Source organism: Eubalaena glacialis, chromosome X, assembly GCF_028564815.1.
Source record: "Eubalaena glacialis isolate mEubGla1 chromosome X, mEubGla1.1.hap2.+ XY, whole genome shotgun sequence".
In the NCBI taxonomy this organism is placed as follows: Eukaryota; Metazoa; Chordata; class Mammalia; order Artiodactyla; family Balaenidae; genus Eubalaena; species Eubalaena glacialis.
The window spans coordinates 10,495,981-10,515,621 of record NC_083736.1 but is presented as its reverse complement, the minus strand read 5'-3'; the positions used below and the strand labels follow the sequence as shown (position 1 = coordinate 10,515,621).

The following is a 19,641-nucleotide window of genomic DNA, read 5'->3' as shown; positions in this document are numbered from 1 at the left end:
TTATTAGTTTCAGGTGTACAACATAATGATTCAATACCTGTATATATTGCCAAATGATCACCACTATAAGTCTAGTTAACATCCATCACCACACAGTTATACATTTTTTTAAATTAATTTCATTTTCAGCAATATTTTAAAAAGCTCCTTAGGTGGCCCCATATGCAACCAAGTTTGCCAACTACTAAACTAGAGGACTTAGCCTTACAGTGTAGTTCTCAAACTTTAGTGTATCAAACCCCGTGCCTGCCACACCCCTACACCCAGAGTTTCTGATCCAATAGGCCTGGGGTGGGGCCCGAGAATCTGCATTTCTCCTAAGTTCCCTGGCAATGCCGCTAGCCCAGGACCACACTTTGAGAACCACTGCCCTACAAAATTACCGGCACCTTAAAAGCACCCATGACCCAGGGTTGTTATTTTAAATCTCCCCACGTTAGCATGACTATGAAGAAGGACCACGCAAATGCCGTGAGTGCAACGAAAGACCTTTTTTTGGAAGAAGGAAAGCGAACAACCAAATCTGCAGAAGCAAGCATTCCAGGTTGATGGAAGTTATCGCACCATATTTTGTGCTTTCTCTCACTGCTCTGAGGCTTAATGATAAACTCCTTCACCCTCGTGAGATAGTGATCAGAATGTTGGAGGAAACACCTGGGCTAGAGGAAACACCTCCAGTGGCAGAAGCAAGAGGCCCATTTACCAGCCACAGCGTTTCTTCTAAGGAACAGTGTGACCTTAACTGAGCCGGTCACTTCGTCTCTTTGGGCCTTAGTTTCATCTGTAAAATGAGTCTCAAATGTTCCATCTAACTCCGAAATCTTATCAATTCCACGACATTTGACAAGAGAGGTGAGTTGCTCTACGGTTTGACCACGTTAGACTCTGGCCATCTTACGAGAGTTCAATCACGGAAGGGCCAGGATACCCACCACCTGCAAGGCGCACGGGAATCTCTGCTCTCTGGATGTCACCATTGAAGTCAGACTAAAATTCAGTCACCTCTTTAAAGATTACCTTAATCAGTTTCTTGATTCAAACAAAAAACGTGTCAGGCATATGGATGGATCATAAAATAAGTGGCTTTCGTGTCAGGCATATTTCTGTTTTTGACCAGAACAACTCAGTTTGATAGCTAACACGCCAAAAGAATGATACATTCCACAAACTTGTGTGGCCTTGTCTTTTCCCATCCCAACCCTATTTTTTATATATAGGGTGATGTCTCCCATTTCCTTCTTGAGGGGCCTCTATTCTTCCCAAAGTCAGAATTATGCTTTTCAAACATATATCCCCCTTTTTATTTCACACAGATGATAATATGCTGCACATACTTCTTTGCTGTGTTTTTTTAAAAGCGTGTTCCGCCTTAGCAACAGTTCCCCAGCTGTGCAGTAGGGATCTCACCCCAATTCATAGCAGACGTAGGGATCGGTGTTTGAAGCCCTGCATCAAAAGGATAAAGCAATTATTTTGGTGTAAAATTTCATGTCGTAGCAAACACTGGTGTTTACGTTTTTAAAGTGACTTATGATTGCCACTGTCTTATCCACTTCGTTCTAAAATGCTTTTCTACTTGAGAGTGGACCAGGGGCCAGGGGCCAGGATGGATCTCCTCTGGAATTCTGACCTGAACGTCAGGAAGAGGATTAAGGAAGAAGGTCCTGGTTAAAATAAATCAATGGTTCTCAACCAGGGGCGATTTTTGCCCCCAGGGAATATTTGGCAGTATCTGGAGACATTTTTTGGGTTGTCACAAGTGTGTGTGTCTTGGCCCCCAGGGAAGAGGCGGTGGGCTACTACTGGCATCTAGAGAGTAGAAGCCCAGGATGCTGCTGAACGTCCCACGATGCACAAGACAGCCCCATGACAAGGAATTATCTAGTGCAAAATGCCAATGGTGCTGAGCTAGAGAAACGCTGAAATAAATTATCCTGATATACACACTACTACATATAAAATAGATAATTAATAAGGACCTAATGTATAGCACAGGGAACTCTTCTCAGTACTCTGTAATGGCCTATATGGGAAAAGAATCAAAAAGAGTGGATCTGGGGCTTCCCTGGTGGCGCAGTGGTTGAGAATCTGCCTGCCAATGCAGGGGACACGGGTTCGAGCCCTGGTCTGGGAAGATCCCACATGCCGCGGAGCGGCTGGGCCCGTGAGCCACAATTACTGAGCCTACGCGTCTGGAGCCTGTGCTCTGCAGCAAGAGAGGCCGCGACAGTGAGAGGCCCGCGCACCGCGATGAAGAGTGGCCCCCGCTTGCCGCAACTAGAGAAAGCCCTCGCACAGAAACGAAGACCCAACACAGCCAAAAATAAATAAATAAATAAATAAATAAATAAATAAATAAATAAATAAATAAAGAGTGGATCTGTGTATTTGTATAACTGAGTCACTTTGCTGTACACCTGAAACTAACACAACATTGTAAATCAACTATAATCCAATAAAAATTTTTAATAAATAAAAAATATGTGCAATTCCCCCCCCCCAAAAAGAAATTATCCTGGGAAGCAAAAGAAAATGGCCAGAGGGACACAGGGGGGCAGGAGCGGAGGGGCTCTGTCCCCGAGGGGAGGTGTCTGACCCCAGAGAAAGCCTGCTGTGCCTTCCTTCATCCAGCTTCCCTCCCCCAACCCCATTCTGAAATGCCTCCGTCAGGGACCTTGAAACGTTTATTGAAGATAAAATTGGCTCTGAGGACAATATGTAATAAACTTAAGAAGCTAATAATCATAGGAAAAAAATGATTAACAGCAGAAGCGCACCAGAAATGGCTATGAAATCAATAGAGTATCTTAAACAGGTTTTTAAGCTGGAAGAGATGTAGTCATGCACCTTTTAAACAAGCGCTCCTCTGTTCTATTTACATTTTAATGCTGAGTGTGACTGTCTTGGTAGACTTGACATAAATGATTCTGACTGTAGATTTTTTTTTTTTTACAATACTGAAAGAGAAATACACCAACAAAAATACTAAAAAAAACCCCCAAAAACAAAAAAACAAACAACAAAAACCTCGCACTGTTGCCCTTGCTCCGAATGAATGATCATGTCTGCAAGGGCAGGGCAATCATCCTCCCATGTTGCCTACATCACATGCTTGTGTATAAAACAATCCATGTAAACGCTAATGGCTTAATACATGTAAGCCTTGGTCACGTATTTCATTTATCTGGTATTTACCTCAGAGCCCCATCCTAACACAACGGCCTCCTAGTAACTGCTCCATCAAGAACGAATGCGTGAGTGAGTGTGAGACCCCCTCCTTCACTTTGCCCGTGGAAGAAATCATCAAGGCAGCCCAGAAGACTACAGATAGAAATCTTCCATTTGACATCTGTCTGAGCCAAAATGTTCATAAGAGTCAAAAGACAGAGGAGCAAGAGATATTTCTCAGATGAATTATAGTTCCTATAACTTGCACACATAAAACAAAACACCTCCAAATGACAAGGGTCGAGACCGCATTTACGGCTGCACCAATGCAAGTCAGTAAGAAATTACTGACTCATCAAAAACCAGCCTTCTTGTGCCATGGTTTTCCTCCATGTGCTCTTTTATTTTTTTTAATCTTTAAAAACAATTTTTATTTATTTATTTATTTACTTTTGGCTGCGTCGGGTCTTCATTGCTGCACGCAGGTTTTCTTTAGTTGCGTCGAGCAGGGGCCACTCCGCTACGGTGCACGGGCTTCTCATTGCAGTGGCTTCTCTTGTTGCGGAGCACGGGCTCTAGGCACGTGGGCTTCAGTAGTTGTGGCACATGGGCTCAGTAGCTGTGGCTCGCGGGCTCTAGAGCGCAGGCTCAGTAGTTGTGGCGCACGGGCTTAGTTGCTCCGCGGCATGTGGGATCTTCCCGGACCAGGGCTCGAACTTGTGTCCCCTGCATTGGCAGGTGGATTCTTAACCACCGCGCCACCAGGGGAACCCTTTTATTCATAGGACACTGTTCATGAATTGTGTCTTCATTGAAGTGTTGCTCTTTGAAGGCTATGAAAGCCGTCAGTGGGGAAATGAACGCACAGTTACTGCCGAGAGGGGTCTGTCCCTTTCAATACTTTAGGAGGCTGCTCTGCAGCCCTGGTCCTAAAAACAGGATATTCTGAGGCTTCAGGAAATTTCGGGTCCTTCCTTGGTTCTTCAGACAAGTATACTGTCAGTGGCACTTCCTGAGTTCATTCTACAGCGAACACACACTAAAATGTGCCCCCAAAGAATCCCTCTGATGATTTGACAAAGTGACACAAGTTCGGTCTAGGTCCTCACAATTTTTTTGTAACTCACGGTCAGTCTTAGCTTCGAGGCAAGAAGATAGTAGATTTAACACTCTCTGCATAGGGAAAATCAGAGAATCATGCATCCTCAGACACTGAAGGTCAAGTGCTCACAGACGTTAAGAATCCCTCAAAGCACAGAAGGGCGATGTCCATCAGCAAATATTTAGGGCACTCTGCCTTCTGCCTGGACTGTTCCCCGGGGTCTCTAAAGACCACTTATGGCTTTAAAGGCAGCTCTGCCAAAGGACTGGCAGTCAAGCCAGGTCTTGAATGCGTTTCCTAAAGGTGTCCCCCCTTTTCCCTCTTTTATTTGTGACTACAGCCTTCAGCTTCTACAGTTCATTGACAATGGATTTTTTAAAAACTGTGACGCCACAGGTCGTTGGCACATGGTTGGGCTTGTCATATAGCCTCCTTTGTGTTGCAACTGGCACAAGATCAGAGCCATGCTTGTGAGGTTCCTTAGCCAAGGTGGTGCTGGGGATCCAGAACTATCCACGTTAGAAGAAAGAGAGTGAGAGTGACCGAGCACCCTGGCGTGCCCAGGACTGCAGGCTTTCCTGGGATGCAAGACTTCCAGAGGTAGCACTGAGAAAGTCCCCTGCAAGCCCAAACAAGTTGTTCACCTGATGGAGAAGGAACCATCTTTGCCACATTAGGACCACAGCCTTCAGTTAGTAGAACTAGTCCAACTAAATCTAGCATAGAGGTCATGGCCTGTTCAAACTGCTGGGGACTTTAGCAATCATCTACCCCCTCTTTTTCACAAAGATACTCAGACTCAGAGTGGTATAGACATTTTCCCCAGGTCACACAGCTTGCTGGTAGCGTATCAGGAACCAGACCCTAGATCGCCACAGCCCCAATTTAGGGCACTTTCCACTGCATTACATTTTTTGCTCTGCCAGTCTCTTTCTATTGCTCTTGTAGAATGAGTTCAGCTGGGTTTTCTTCTGACCACAGGACTTAGCCGTTAGAACAGTGAAAACTGCTGTTTATATTGGGCACTGCTTTTTTTTAATGTTGTGATAGTGAATGGAATCAGGTTGCTGTAAACAGCCTCAATTGGTCACCATCTCCATTACCACATGTCATCCATTCCTGTCATTTCTACAGCCCAGCTAAGTGTCTTCAACGTGCAACCATTTGTCATCACCAAATGCTACCCTTGGTGGAGACGGTCATGTGCCAGGACAATGTACCCCTGGGTGAGTGGATCGTGTTTGTGACTAGCTCACAGGCACATGGATTAGCGTCTAGAAAGTGCATGAAAATCTTGCTTCTTCATACCTCGATTCTTTCAAAGGGAAGAAATAAGATGCCTGTTCTAAAAACTGAGGTTAATGTACAAAACCATCGGTTCTAAGCTCTTTACAGATATCATCTCGTTTACTCCTCATCACATCTTCTGAGAGAGGTACTATTATCCCATTTCACATACAAGGAAACTGAGGCACAGAGGGGGTAAGCAACTAGCCCAAAGAGGGTTTGTTGTTGTCGTTGTCTTAACTCTAGTAAGTGGTGGAGTCTGTTTCTGAGCATCACGCTCTTTCAGGAGAGAAAACAAGAGCTCAGAGGTGACAGTACATCAAACCAATCCAGAACGTGGACTTGGAAAGCAAGGGAAAAGGTGGAGGGCTGTGTTCCCGGGGTGCAGGAGATAAGCCAATTAGGTGAAGACCTGCAGCGAAAAGGAGCCACTCTGTCAACTTCTGCATGCAATGTACACAAAGGATAAGGCAGTACGTTTCAGCCCAACTTCCATCTTCACTGGCTATCCTCACTCTAACATAATAAGTACCAGACACCCTGTGCTATCCTGCTTCAGTCCATGCTGGAGTACAGCCAGTGGTTCTGGAAAATTCTGCTGTGAAGTACCATCGGTAACAGCAGTCCCTTCACAAAGCCCTGTCTCACCTCCCCAGCCTCATTCGACCCTCTGAACCTCTTAGTATCGCATCTTCCCCTTGGATGCTTAGCCTGTCCAGCCAGTAGGCCAGCTGGTGGGTTGGGTAGGACCTGCCATATGAAATCAAACACTTCCAAGGAGGCATGTGTGACAGCATTAATGAGGTGAAACTGTAAAGTTGGTGAAGTGATTTTGGTGTTTCCATCTCTCCATTTTCTTCCTCCCTTCTATTACATTTTATCCTGGTTTGTCTTAAAACTGTGATCTTCTCCAGCTGACTTGGTTTTAGTTCTTTATATTTCACTGGGACTTTTTAAGACAAACTGTTGCCACTCTCAGCATTACCCACACCTTAAAGCTGAGCTTTCCTGGGAGAACCGTAATTAGAAGTTTACTTTGTCCAGGACTTCCCTGGTGGTCCAGTGGTTAAGACCCTGCACTTCCACTGCAGGGGGCGCGGGTGTGATCCCTGGTCGGGGAACTAAGATCCCACATGCTGCACGCACGGTGTGGCCAAAAACAATTTTTTTACTTCGTCCCCACGAGAGTAACTTAAAGTATCACAGAATAGGTGACAGTTGTTTTATGGGAGCGGGAAACTCAAACTCTTCCTGGTGCTTCTGAAATCAAAGCATGTGAAAAACTTCTATGGGGCTTACATTTAAGTTTGGTCCATTCCAACCTATGGATGTTGAACACGACTACTCTGATGTATAAACACACAGTGCAATCTTCAATTTCATAGGCAACGTCTAGAAGTCTTACGTGGCCCAGATATTATGCTTTGGGGCAAGAAGACTGCTGATCAGTTCTTCGGAAACACCTTCAAAATGGAGAAGAGCTGACTTCAATGAACTTCTGGCTTTTCTGTAACTTTATATGCTGGGCTACAGCCATGATGTAGCAAACACTTCAAGGTACCCATCAAAACACATCACTCCATCAAAACATATTACTCCACAATGATGATACAAAGTATGAAAGAAAGAAGGAGCATGATTTTATTGAAATGTTTTTAGTACAGTGTTGGAAGATCTTCGAATCCTATATTCTAAACCAATACAAGCACTGCAAATGATGTAGTTCCCGAATCTATTTGACATCATATCTACCAAAGGAAAGTTATAATACGAATCTCTTTAAGTTAGTTAATGTAATTTAAGTTGGAGACTGAGCAACTTTGGTATATTCATATTTCTCTGGCTCCCCTTTTTGGCTAGATGTACGCCAAGTCAACCGCCATGCAGCAGAGTCAGACAGGACCAATATATTTGGTGGTTTCACTGAAATGTTTCCGCATAAGCAGCAAGGGACGCACAAGTTCTGGGATTAAGCTGCTCTCAAGGCCGTCTTCATCATCTTTTTTCAACTGGACCATCAAATAGTTAAGGTCTACATTGCCGCTGCGCAGGGCTACGTCTAGTCTATTTAGTTGATAGATGTACCAGAAGTACTTCAAAATACAAAAGTGGAGATAAATAACCATAGAAACAATCAGTTCTTAATTCAGAGAATGACAATACCGATTTTTATATCTTTATCTGAAGATCATTATTTTAAAACTAGCTCTGTGTGTTAGACTCTTAAATCTTAGAGGAAATGACTACCTTTAAATCAACTGGTTTTAGTCATTGTCAACATGTCTACACTGGGATGCCAAGCTGTCTACCTGCGTGCGTTCATAACTACATTTTCATTTCTCTATGCATAGAAATTTCGAGAAATACAGATGTCACTCATTTGTCAAAAATAAAAATTACATACATCTAAACAGGCTCTTTACATATCTCAAATCAACTCTTGTCTAGATAGAGTCCATCGTATTGCATAGCTGACCCTAACCAGGCTACGCTATGATTTTTTCTCAAAAGCCATCTTAAGGTACAGCAGAATGCTAGTCTCTGCAATGACTAAAACGATACTTTTAAACTTTGATTCACCCTCTGCTGTAGTGAAGTTTGAAACCTTAAAGACTGCTATTCAGGTTTGTTAACAACTTAAACAGATTTCATTTTTCCACCCACAGAATTTAGATCAGAGACTTTCTTCTCTTCCAGTTTTGAGATTCAGCAGAAGGAGGAGATTGTTATTTGTTATTCCTGGGCTTTGTCTGTGCAGGCACATTTTCTTCTTTGGGGGCGGAAGCACTCAGTTGGTTGTCCACCAACGCGCACTTAGGAAAATTCAGAGTTGATGCTTGCCGCCTGCCACCAGGGATGGGGGCACCTCACTCAGGAGTCATCAAAAGCCATCTGTGGATAAAGCTATCTTCCCTCCACCATCACTCCTGGGCCACCATTTGAACATTAACTTCATGGAGCAACTAATGTTTCCTTATTTGTCCTTTTTTGGTAGGCCTTTCTCACCCACATTTTTCATGTAACAGCTTTAGTTAAAATAATCTGTTGCCTGGGAGGCTTGCTACTTGTGATTACAAAAGGCAAAAGACCATGAGATCAACACTAAGGAAATAATATTTAAATATGTATTTGGAGGCACCCACAAACAATTCACCTTTTTCTCATGTCGAAAGCAAAACAGACATCAGACTAGTAAATGTGAGGGGACTTAGGGAAGAAGTCTTTGTTGTGATGGAAATCCACAACATGAAACTCTTGGAAAAAAGGCAAAGTAAAAGCTAGAGCTAAAAACAGGACATTAAAAAAAACAAGATGGCAGGACATGAGGTGTATCTGGGATGGACACAGCATGAATGTGACAGTGAACTTGCAGACTACCTCAAAACAGTTTCTCAGTCAGCTCTATTGCTGAACATAATTTTGGAATTTTAGAACAAGGTATCTCAGAGAAGTGACAGTTATGATTTTTAGAAGTGGCAATAAAAAAATACTGAACTACATTGCCTCTGGTATGTCTAATGTTTACCAGAAATAAACGTGTCAGTGGCCATCTTCAGCTACATAAAATTTGGTCCAAATTAAGCATAATAACCAAAATGGCTTATTGGAAACATGCTCACTAAAACAAATGCTCAAAATTCGGGTATTATAAATTCTCTAAGGTTCACTTAGAAGCAAAAGGCTAATTCTCTACAGGGTTTCACCCAAATGTCCATAGGCATTATCATTTTATATTTACACAGAGGCTTTAATCTAAGGTGACCTTTGGTGACCCTGAAATACATAAACTATGAACTTCCACAATGGAATTATAAACTTAAAAGTTGTGGCCTCAAAGCACTGACAGAACAAAGGAAAAAAAGGTCACCTATCAGAACAAATCAAGATAACAAAAACATTTCTCATTTAAGACTGCTCACTTAAAGATCAAATAACCACTGCCCTCCCCACCAAACTGAAAATAAATGGTCGAGAGCTTTAAGAGGGGGAAAACCAGTGGACCTCGGAGTATACAAAGATCTGATGCTTTTGCATTAATATAACTGCTTAGTCCTAAAGCTAATAAATCAGACAAATGCACGCAAGTCAGAAGCCAGAGCAGGCTTGCTTCCACACCTCACATCCTGGATTTACAGTGGGACGTGGCTGAACAGGTAAGACACAGATTCACCGTTGTGGGTCCTTCGAATCGCCTCGGCCAAGATCATCGAAATGTCAATAACCTAAACACCAATGAAAAGACAGAAAAGAGGAGAGGAAAGTGGGACATCTCAGTCATGTTTAATTAGAAACTTAGAAGCCAGAAAGCTTAGAAACGCTCTCTCCAGCACATAAGATGTGCTACTATCGAACCTCCCCACAGCCATTTCTTCTGAGAGGACAGACAGTTTTGGGTCTGTCTTCAAATTACTATCCTGTACGGGATCCTGGAAGTGAGATTTTTCAGTGCAGATACTTCAAAGGCTTTTCAGGGCCGCTGTTAACCAGAGACATCCTTTACTTTGGGTGCTTGTTGTTTTAAAATTAAATTTACTCAATCATTATGTGGAAGGTTTTTCTCTCTCTTGGTTTCTGAAAACATAGAAACTGTAACGTCTGACAGCACAGCTGTAATCATCTAACTCCGGGGTCAGCCTGAGAACAGCCATAGACAATACATAAATGAATGGGCACGGCTGTGTTTCAGTAAAACTTTATTTACAAAAACAGATGGTGGGCTGGATTGGGCCCGGGGGCCTTAATTTGCTGACTCTCAGCTACTGAGAATCAGACATGAAAATCTAAGGCATAGCTATTTTGACCATTTTCTAATGAATCTCCTGGTGCCGAATGAGCTGTGTTGCTCTCCGATGGATGAGAAATCACGAAGCGGATCACTCTGATCCATCTGCATGCTCTAATGATGGGCATGGAGGCTTCCAGCAATGGAAGGACTTGCCAAGGTTCACCAAGACATAGAGGCAAAACGAGGACTCAAACCCCTTCAACTTATTTCAGGCCAGTTGGTGTAAAGTGATCACTGCCAACTCTCTGGGGGCCTCCCAATCAGGAGGGAGAGAAGGAGTAAAGCTCGGAGACCCCTGGCACAGCCAAGCTGCTTCTTTGTTTTCCTCCCCCATTTTAAAAACCTGTGGCAAAATACATGTACCACAAAAGTTGCCATTTTAACCATTTTTAAGTATAGAACTCAGTGGCATTAATTACATTCCCAGTGGTGTGTAACCATTTCCCAAACTTTTTCATCGTCCCAAACGGAAACCCTGCACCATTAAACACTAACTCCCTATCCCCCGCTCCTGGTAACCACCACTCTACTTCCCCTTTCTATGAATCTGACTACGCTAGGGCCCTCAGGTAAGTGGAATCTAGTTCACACATCACACAATATTTGTCCTTTTGTGACTGGTTTCTTTCACTTAGCATACCGCTTTCAAGGTTCATCGATGTTGTTGCATGTACCAAAATCTCCTTCCTTTTTAAGGCTGAGGAATATTTCATCGTATGAAGAGGCCACACTTCGGTTAACCATTCAACTGTCGGTGGACATTTGGTCATTTCCACCTTTTGGCTACCGTGAATAAGGCCTGCTGTGAATGTTCGTGCATAAGGTTTTGTTTGAACAGCCATTTTCAGATTTGGAGGAATAACCCTAGAGGTGGACCAGGGGGGTCATGTGGTAACTCTGTTTAGCTTTAGCACAGCCTGTTTCTTAATGTTCTTTACTTTGGCTTTATTCACTTACTATTTATAACTTTGACCTCTGCTGGCCCCAGCCTTTCCCAGACATCTAACATGTATCATACCTTCCCATTACGGGAAGCTACAACCTCTACTGACATCTGCTTAGCAAGTGGTCACACACGCAAGATGCTAGTTGCCTCCCTGCTTGGCTCTGCCTGCAGTGTAGCCAGTACCTGAATCTTGGAGCAGTGTTTCATTTTGTCCTCTTGGGGAATAGTGTTTGTCACAACAACAGCCTCAAAGGCGGCATTATTTATTCTGGAAATAGCTGGCCCAGAGAAGATCCCATGGGTAAGGATAGCATAAACTTTGGTGGCTCCGGCCGAGAGTAGCCTATAAAATAAAAGAGAAAAAAATTAAGTGCACACAAATATTCTTGAAACGTTCTCCCCTTAGTGTGAATTTAAAAGCAATAGTGTGCTCCATAAAGGAGAACAGGAAACCAATTTCACTCACATTTATCAGTCTAAAACAGGATCTTTTAAGGTATGTGCTGGCCAAACACTTTACATTCCCTTAAATCGGGGATTATCAGCCTTGACGTTGGGCCCGGATAATTCTTTGCTGTGCAGCACATCCCTGGCCTCTACCCAACAGCAACACCCTTCCCCTCAGTTGTCACAACCAAAACTGTCTCCAGATATTGTCAAATGTCTCCCAGGGAACAAAACTGCCCAGGTTTAAAAGAGTAAAGCCAAAATGTCACCATGTTGCCATACAATCAGTACACAAAACTGAGGTATTATACACTCTTTGTTTTGTTCTGTCTCTGAAACCTGCTGTGCATTCCACCCTCCCAGCGCATCTCAAGTCAGACGGGCCACAGTCCACGCGTTCTGCAGCTGTGCACGGCTGGGTGATGGCTCCCATGTGGGACAGCCCAGCTCTAAGTCCCTGGAAGCCAACGGCTGAGAAGGCTGGAGTGAAGGCGAGCCAAGGAAGCGAGGGCCTGAAGAGGCCGAAAGACTGTCTTTTTCCTCCTGTGCTCAGTTTCAGGAGAAGCACCTTCTCTGAACTTTTTTAAAAATACACTGAAAGTTCAACCTTGAAAATGAAAACCAGGCCATAAAGGACCACAGTTTTTTCCCTACCGAGAAAAAAAAAAAATAGGCCTAGAATTGACTTTGGTCTGAAAAACTACTACTAAGCTATCAGTAATAATTAGGAAAAGTGAGCCTAGTTTTTAACAGCTGACATTCTTCCTTTCTTAATGAGACGCCCCAACCCTCTCCTCAGTGGTCCCAAAGCACGCTCATACTTGTCCGCAGCGTGGCAGATGGTGCCACATGTGTCGGCCATGTCATCCACAAGGATGGCCACGCGGTCCTTCACGTCGCCCACCAGCACCATCCGGTCCACTTCATTGGCCTTCTTCCTCTCCTTGTGAATCAAGGCAAATTCCACATTCAACCTGTCTGCGATTGACGTGACCCTGCTCAAAGACACAGACAGACACAGACTTAGAGAACAAGCTTATGGTTACCAGGGGGGAAGGTGGCGGGGAGGATAGATTGGGAGTTTGGGATTGACATGTCCACACTGCTATATTTAAAATAGATAACCAGCAAGGACCTACTGTATAGCACAGGGAACTCTGTTCAATATTATGTAACAACCTAGATGGGAGAAGAATTTGAAAAAGAATAGATACATGTATATGTACAACTGAATCACTTCGCTGTACACCTGAAACTAACACAACATTGTTAACCAACTATACTCCAATATAAAATAGAAGTTAAAAAATATATATAGGGAAAAAAATTAGACTAATTCTGAAAACGTATTCCCAGAATTATATTAAAAAACTCTAGATTCATTTAAAAAAAAAAAAAAGACACAGACAGATACATCAAACACTGTCAATACAAAAATAACTGTGTTCTTCATAGCTGTATTTTAGGACTGTCGTGACCAGCCATACTCAAGATAATGCAAGAATCAGGCCTCCCTTGCAAAGCCAGGCCTGGTCTGGGATATGTATTAAGCAACCCAAGGGGAGAAACATGCTAGGATGTGGCCTTGCGTTTGTGGCAGCCGGGGAAGAAAGCCAGGGCGCCTTGACCATGGGCTAAAACTCCTGGCTAAGAAGCTGACACTCAACACGTTAGTGTTCGTGGGTACCTTTTAAAGTCAGGGGCACAACTAAAAGCAAATTATTTAGAAACTACTAACTGCTCAGTGTAGGGAGCAGCCAGCGGGGACAAAGTCCTGGTGAGCATAGCCATGTAATCTGTACGCTTAGGACAAGGGGCTTCACTGGACTCGAGGCCTCCAGAGATGGTAATCACAGACCAGGCCTCTGCGCAACTAGGGCAAATGCTCAAAAGTCATCAGCTCTGAAAGGCTTGACCTGGCAAAAGGAGGAGAAAGTGGCAGGCCAGGCTTGCTGGTGAGCCCGGAACATTCTAGATTTTTCCTGTGAAGAACAGATTTCAATGATGAAACTTAGCGCAAAATAACGCCATAGACATAAGGGGACATGAAGATTTTCCCGTTTCACTTTTTGAAATGACGGTCACTCATGATGCAATTCAGCTGAAAAACTTTTTATTGAGGGATCAAAACATATACACTCACACACCCTAATTTAGTATGCAGTGCCTGGAGGATACAACCTCTGGACGCTTTTTAAGTCCTGGTCCCATTCACTGCGTCCTCCTCAGCTGGCAACCAACAGTGGCGCCCCATGGGTGCTCTGATCAAGCCGAGTGTGGCCAAGTCGCTGAGAGGAACCCACTTTCTGGGGCCAAGATGGCAGCATGAAGGGGACTGTGTACCACAGGTTACCCCTGCTTGTTTCTGAGAACATTCAACAACCAGTACTTTTTTTAATTGTGGCATATATATATATATATATATATATATATATATATATATATATATATAAAATAGAATTTGAATGCTGACCAAAATTTTGCCCCATAATCGCCCTAAAACATATACTACTATCTATATGCCAATTCATAAAAGATAAGCCATTTAAACTCCCATTAAGGAAAGCTAGTTTCTCAGAACACAAGACAGGTTTTCCCAAGAAAAGACTCTTGAACACCTTATGTATGTGCGTATATATTAAAATTTTGTTTATTTGTAAGGACCAGGAAGATCTCAGTACGGCGGGGAAGCGCCACCATTTGGGGCTGAAGTTCGAAGCAACTCAAGTCCAAGCATAACCTGCGTTCTGCCATGTGATCTGCTCTCCTAAGTCTGTGCACAAACACACCAGCAGGGGGCGCGGAGGCCTGCGTGGGAAAGACGCTGAGCTATGTGGTTTTGGGGGGTGGGGACAGGCGTGGAACATGAGTGGGGGAGCTCCAGCCACTTCACGTACCCAATGGTAACATCAGAAGCAGAGAATAAAGGAAAATATCCCTGCAAAAAACCCCCTGGGTTGCGAGAACATTCCCATTTCTCCGCAGGTTCCAACTCTTCTTTTCCTGGTGTATAACTGAGACTTAATACCTATTCCTAACATACGATGTTGAGACAGTGTATCATACAGAAATCTTGGGTGGAAAAAGCTAGGACAAAAATAATATATAGTTTGATTTCCATTTCTTCTGGATACACTATTACATTCTCTTTAAAAGAAAAGCGGAAAAAGTCAAATTTGAATTATTTCGTTTCACCAACTTCCCAGACCAGTTTTACGTTAATATTGACTATCTCAACAGTGGTGTGTTCGTTTCCTAAGGTCTATTTTTTTCTACCCACAAGTGACCTCTTGTGGCGATATTAAGTTTTGTGGAGATACTAAGTTGTACCTGGAACAAATCAAGCCTCAAAGTTTTTTCTATGACAACAAGTTCCAATTTGTCAGATAGATATCTATTTTTCTTGGTGAAATACGACTTCTTGCATCAAACAAAGAAGCCACAGATAACGTCAACTGTATGTATCATGCGTTACCTGCGAGGCTATTTTGTCGGTTGGGGAACAGCTTACTCCAGGATATGATGACGACAAGGATGTGTAGCAAAAACTGGGGAGGAATGGAGGTGACAACAAATCTGAAATGCACGCCCCTAAAAAGCTTGCCTTTCCCGGCAGAGAGGGAGCAGGGGCGATCGGAGCGGAACTACTCTGAAGGAGATCTGAACAAAAACAGCATCTTGCTGCTGGCCATTTCCTCTGGCTAGCTGACTCTGCATTTTTTCAGCAGGAGTTGGCAAGTAGATGGGGGAACCTGGTATATAATAAAAGATGGTATTTCAAATCAATGTGAGAAAAATTGATTATTGAATAGTTTTGGGGACAATTCAGATAGCTGGGGACAGGGGGAGTTGGATTCTTGATTCACTCTTTATTCCAAAACAAATTTCAGATGGAAGAAAAATCAAAACATTAAAAAGGAAAAAAGCAACCCTTAAAACATATGAAATCATGGGAGAAGAAAAATGTTAAGGGTGATCCTTCATAACCCCAGAAGCCATAATGTGAAACAGAGATAAATGTGAGTACATAAGAATGTTTTAAAAGTCTTGCAGAGAAGAAAAATACAGAAAGGGAAGAAGTGAAAAACTTGGGGACTTATTTGCTACACACGAGAAGCAAAGATGTCACTTCCTGCCTGCACAGAACTCCTAACAAGCCAGAGGAAGAGGCCTCCAGCTGACAGAACATGCAAAAGGTATGAACAAAATATAAACGTGCTAGAAGGAGCGCTCAACCTTATGCACGCAACTGGAATTTACAGGAGGAGATGCCATGTATCACTCAGCCGATCTGTAAAGTAAAAGAAGTCCGATCATCTGCTGTGTAAGCAAGCCTGTGTACAAAGTCACTGTCATCCATACTTGGGAATGTCAACTGGTCTATCTTCTTTTTTTTTAGTTGAAGTATAGTTGATTTACAATGTTGTGTTAGCTTCTGGTGTACAGCAAAGTGATTCAGTTATACATATATATATATTTATATATTCTTTTTCAGATTCTTTTCCATTATGGTTTGTTACAAGATACTGAATATAGTTTCCTCTGCTATACAGTAGATCCTTGTTGTTTATCTATTTTATACACAGTAGTTTTATCTGCTAATCCCAATGGTCTATCTTCTTTCAAAGACCAAATTTTGACCCTGTCCATCAAAACCTAAATAGCTCATGCCCCTGGACTTGGCAACAGTGGTTCTAAGAACGCATCCTACTTGTACAAGTATATGAAATGTGAAAGTGAGTGTCGTGCTGCAGGAATGTGCCTAAGAACATAAACAACAGCACCTACTAAAGAGGAACGAGAGACTGGTTAAAGGAATCACTACATCCGCACCCAAGGGACTATCACCCAGCTGCGAAAACCAAGAAAGCAGACCTACTGCACAGCTGTGGAACTGTTGCTAAGGCGGAACACGCTTTTAGAAAAACACAGCAAAGAAGTATGTGCAGCATATTATCATCCGTGTGAAATAAAAAGGGGGGGTATGTTTGAAAAGCATAATTCTGACTTTGGGAAGAATAGAGGCCCCTCAAGAAGGAAATGGGAGACATCACCCTATATATAAAAAATAGGGTTGGGATGGGAAAAGACAAGGCCACACAAGTTTGTGGAATCTATTATTCTTTTGGCCTGTTAGCTATCAAACTGAGTTGTTCTGGTCAAAAACAGAAATATGCCTGACACGAAAGCCACTTATTTTATGATCCATCCATATGAACCGCCCATGGAGACAATTCCCTAGACACAATGGAGATTAGTGGTGGCCACGGGCTGGAGGGAGAGGGAGTGGGAAGTGACTGCAAATGTCCTGGAATTAGACAGTGGTGACAGGTGTCTAACTCTGAATACACAAAAACCACTGACCTGCGCACTTCAAATGGATGAATTGGAGGTATGTGAATTACATCTCAATAAAGCTGTTACTGAAAACAAGTTACGTCTTATGCTCTCAACCCACGTGTTCACCTCTAACCTTCGAGCAGGCCCGTGCATTCGCCTGCAGACTCCACTGTGTGACTTCAGTAAGTTTCTAAGTAACCGCAAGCATTTCCAAGAGAAATTACTCCAAAATGTTGTTCACATTCCCCTGTTGTCTTAAGCAGACAACACTCGGGGCTGCTTGCACCCGAAGGGGAGCTTTTAAGTTCGATTCTAGGTCCTTAGCTTGGCCATGGAGGGGATGAGGGATGGGCATTTGCATTTTAAAGATGTCCCCAAGCTTGATGGTCACCGCTCTCTCGTGGCAGGTTTATTAGCGTGCACAGACTTACGAGCTTCCTTGCTTTCTCTCAGGACTGGTGGACGGAGCTCTCTTTCACCTCTCCCTCCCTGACGGAGGCCCCTGCCCGGGCATTAAAACTCCATTCCGCTCTTCCCCCCCACCCCAGAGAGCAGCTGCGCAGTTGTACAAGGTGACTGACTCACTGAGTCTCGGCGCACAGTAAAGCACTCTGCATCGGCGTTCCATCATCTTCACGCCGATCCTCAATGTCTGTACTGATTGCTCTTTAATTCCCTGAGTCTCTGCAAAGCCCCCCGGATTTGCTGCTCAGTACCATTAGTTATGCCATTCACTGCACCTGCGCTCTGATGCTTTTAGTGCCATGTCAATTTCCGCCCAACATCCTCCTTTTACAGCCTAGCAACTGTCCTGTGAGCCTACGGGGCTGGCTGCCCGCCGCCCCGTTATCTGCAGGCGCTGTGGCTCTCGGTGGGCTGCGCCCCCTCGGCTTCCTAACTGGGATCGTCAGGCACAGTGAGGTGGTCTTCAGCGGGGAGTGCTTACTGAACAGCTGGGCTTGTGGAATTCTCCCTCGGCTGTGGCTCTGTGGCCTGGGGTCAATTTTCCCAGCATCGGGAAAGATTGGCTTTCCTCCCCAGGTTGCAGGGAGGGGTCTCCCTGCCATCTCCCTTCTCTCTGGAGGCTCCCATGAGGGCATTAGCTTCTCCCAAGCCACCCGCCTCTTCCTGGATCTGACACCCATACCCCAGGCCACCCCGAGCGCGGCTGTCAGCCTTCTTTATTTCTTGGCCACAGACATCTCCCTTTCTTTCTGGCTGCTCTGCGGACACGGATTTTAAAATTGTTCTATTTTGGCTTCCATTTCTAAGTGTTTGTAGTAAGAAGAACTAGCTTGGTCAATCGTGTTGTTAAGTAAAAGCCTTATTTTCCAATTAGGCTCATTGCTTTTATAATCAGAAATAAAAACGTAAAAAACTCAAAACATTCTTGGCTGAAACCAAATGTCTGTGTGTATTTTTTTTTTCTTTCATGAGCGATGAAATGTTAAAGATGACAGCTCTCTGCTCTGGAGGTGAAGCCTGTTGGCTACTTACTTGCTCATTTGCAAAATAACTGTTCAGTAATTTAAGACATGCTTCCTCATCTAACACATACGGAAAGGAAAAAGCAGTCGGCAAACACACAAATCTAAATCTGCCTTGTGACGCCTGGGCCTGTGCAGTACCTTTTGGCGCCCCCGGCGTCAGGTGAAACAATGATGCAGTTTCTCCACTCGGTGATGTTCTCCCGAATCCACTGCAGGACCGCGGGCTCCGCGTACAAGTTATCCACGGGGATATCAAAGAACCCCTAAGGGGAGAAGCGGGTGTCACGTTATTGCGGGGTTTTGAAAAAGATCTTCTCTTTCATGAAATAAAACTTGAATTTTTTATTCAAAAGAAGCCTTTTCAACTGACTCCCCTGTTTTTCTTTTTTTTTTTAATTTCTTTTTTTTAAATTGAAGTATAGTTGACTGACAAGGTTGTGTTACTTTCAGGTGTCCAGCAAAGTGATTCAGTTATTTATATATCTATATCTATATCTATATATATATGTATTCTTTTTCAGATTCTTTTCCATTATACAAGATACTGAATATAGTTCCCTGTGCTATACAGTAGGCCCTTGTTGTTTACCTATTTTATATACAGTAGTGTGTATCTGTTCATCCCAAGCTCCTAATTTATCCCCCCCCCACCTTTCCCCTTTGGTAACCGTTTTTCTATGTCTGTGCAGACTCCCTTTTCTTAATTCAAACAGAATTAAATCAAAAGACAGATATGTTCCAGAAGCAGATTTCAGTTCAATACAGGGACATGGTCCGTTATCTTAAGATCAGCTCTATCCTAAGGAATAGGAGAATGGTTTTGTAGATCAGTGGGTGAGAGGTTTGCTGTTTCTTAAACACCTTATTATAAGCCAAATAAGTCAACATTCACTATATCACAGAGTATGCATAGTGTAATTTGGCCTGTTTACCAGATTACAGAACTAAGTTATGAAGAGTTTCAAAAAAACCTACATTACGACTCTCCCATTCTAATTATTTTCCAGAAGTTGAGATGGAATTATAGAGTTTACTACCAAGAAGCCATTCCTGCTCCTCCAAAAGTGAGTAGAGG

General features: G+C 43.4%; 1 protein-coding gene across 3 annotated transcripts in view; it reads right to left on the bottom strand.

The window, feature by feature from the left end:
* Nucleotides 1–1,240: 1,240 nt before the first annotated feature.
* PRPS2 (phosphoribosyl pyrophosphate synthetase 2) overlaps nucleotides 1,241–19,641 on the bottom strand; it is a 32,413-nt gene continuing 14,012 nt past the window's right edge. The window contains exons 4-8 of one of the 3 annotated variants that reach the window (XM_061179517.1): nucleotides 18,705–18,829; nucleotides 12,558–12,731; nucleotides 11,473–11,632; nucleotides 9,674–9,780; nucleotides 1,241–1,446 (exon numbers count right to left, since the gene is read on the bottom strand). In XM_061179517.1, the coding sequence (XP_061035500.1) occupies nucleotides 9,688–9,780; nucleotides 11,473–11,632; nucleotides 12,558–12,731; nucleotides 18,705–18,829 (552 nt within the window). In that variant the 3' untranslated portion in view covers nucleotides 1,241–1,446; nucleotides 9,674–9,687. Of the gene's footprint in view, nucleotides 1,447–7,191; nucleotides 9,781–11,472; nucleotides 11,633–12,557; nucleotides 12,732–18,704; nucleotides 18,830–19,641 lie in introns of those variants that run through there. The other 2 variants (XM_061179516.1, XM_061179515.1) reach the window with 2 other exon arrangements.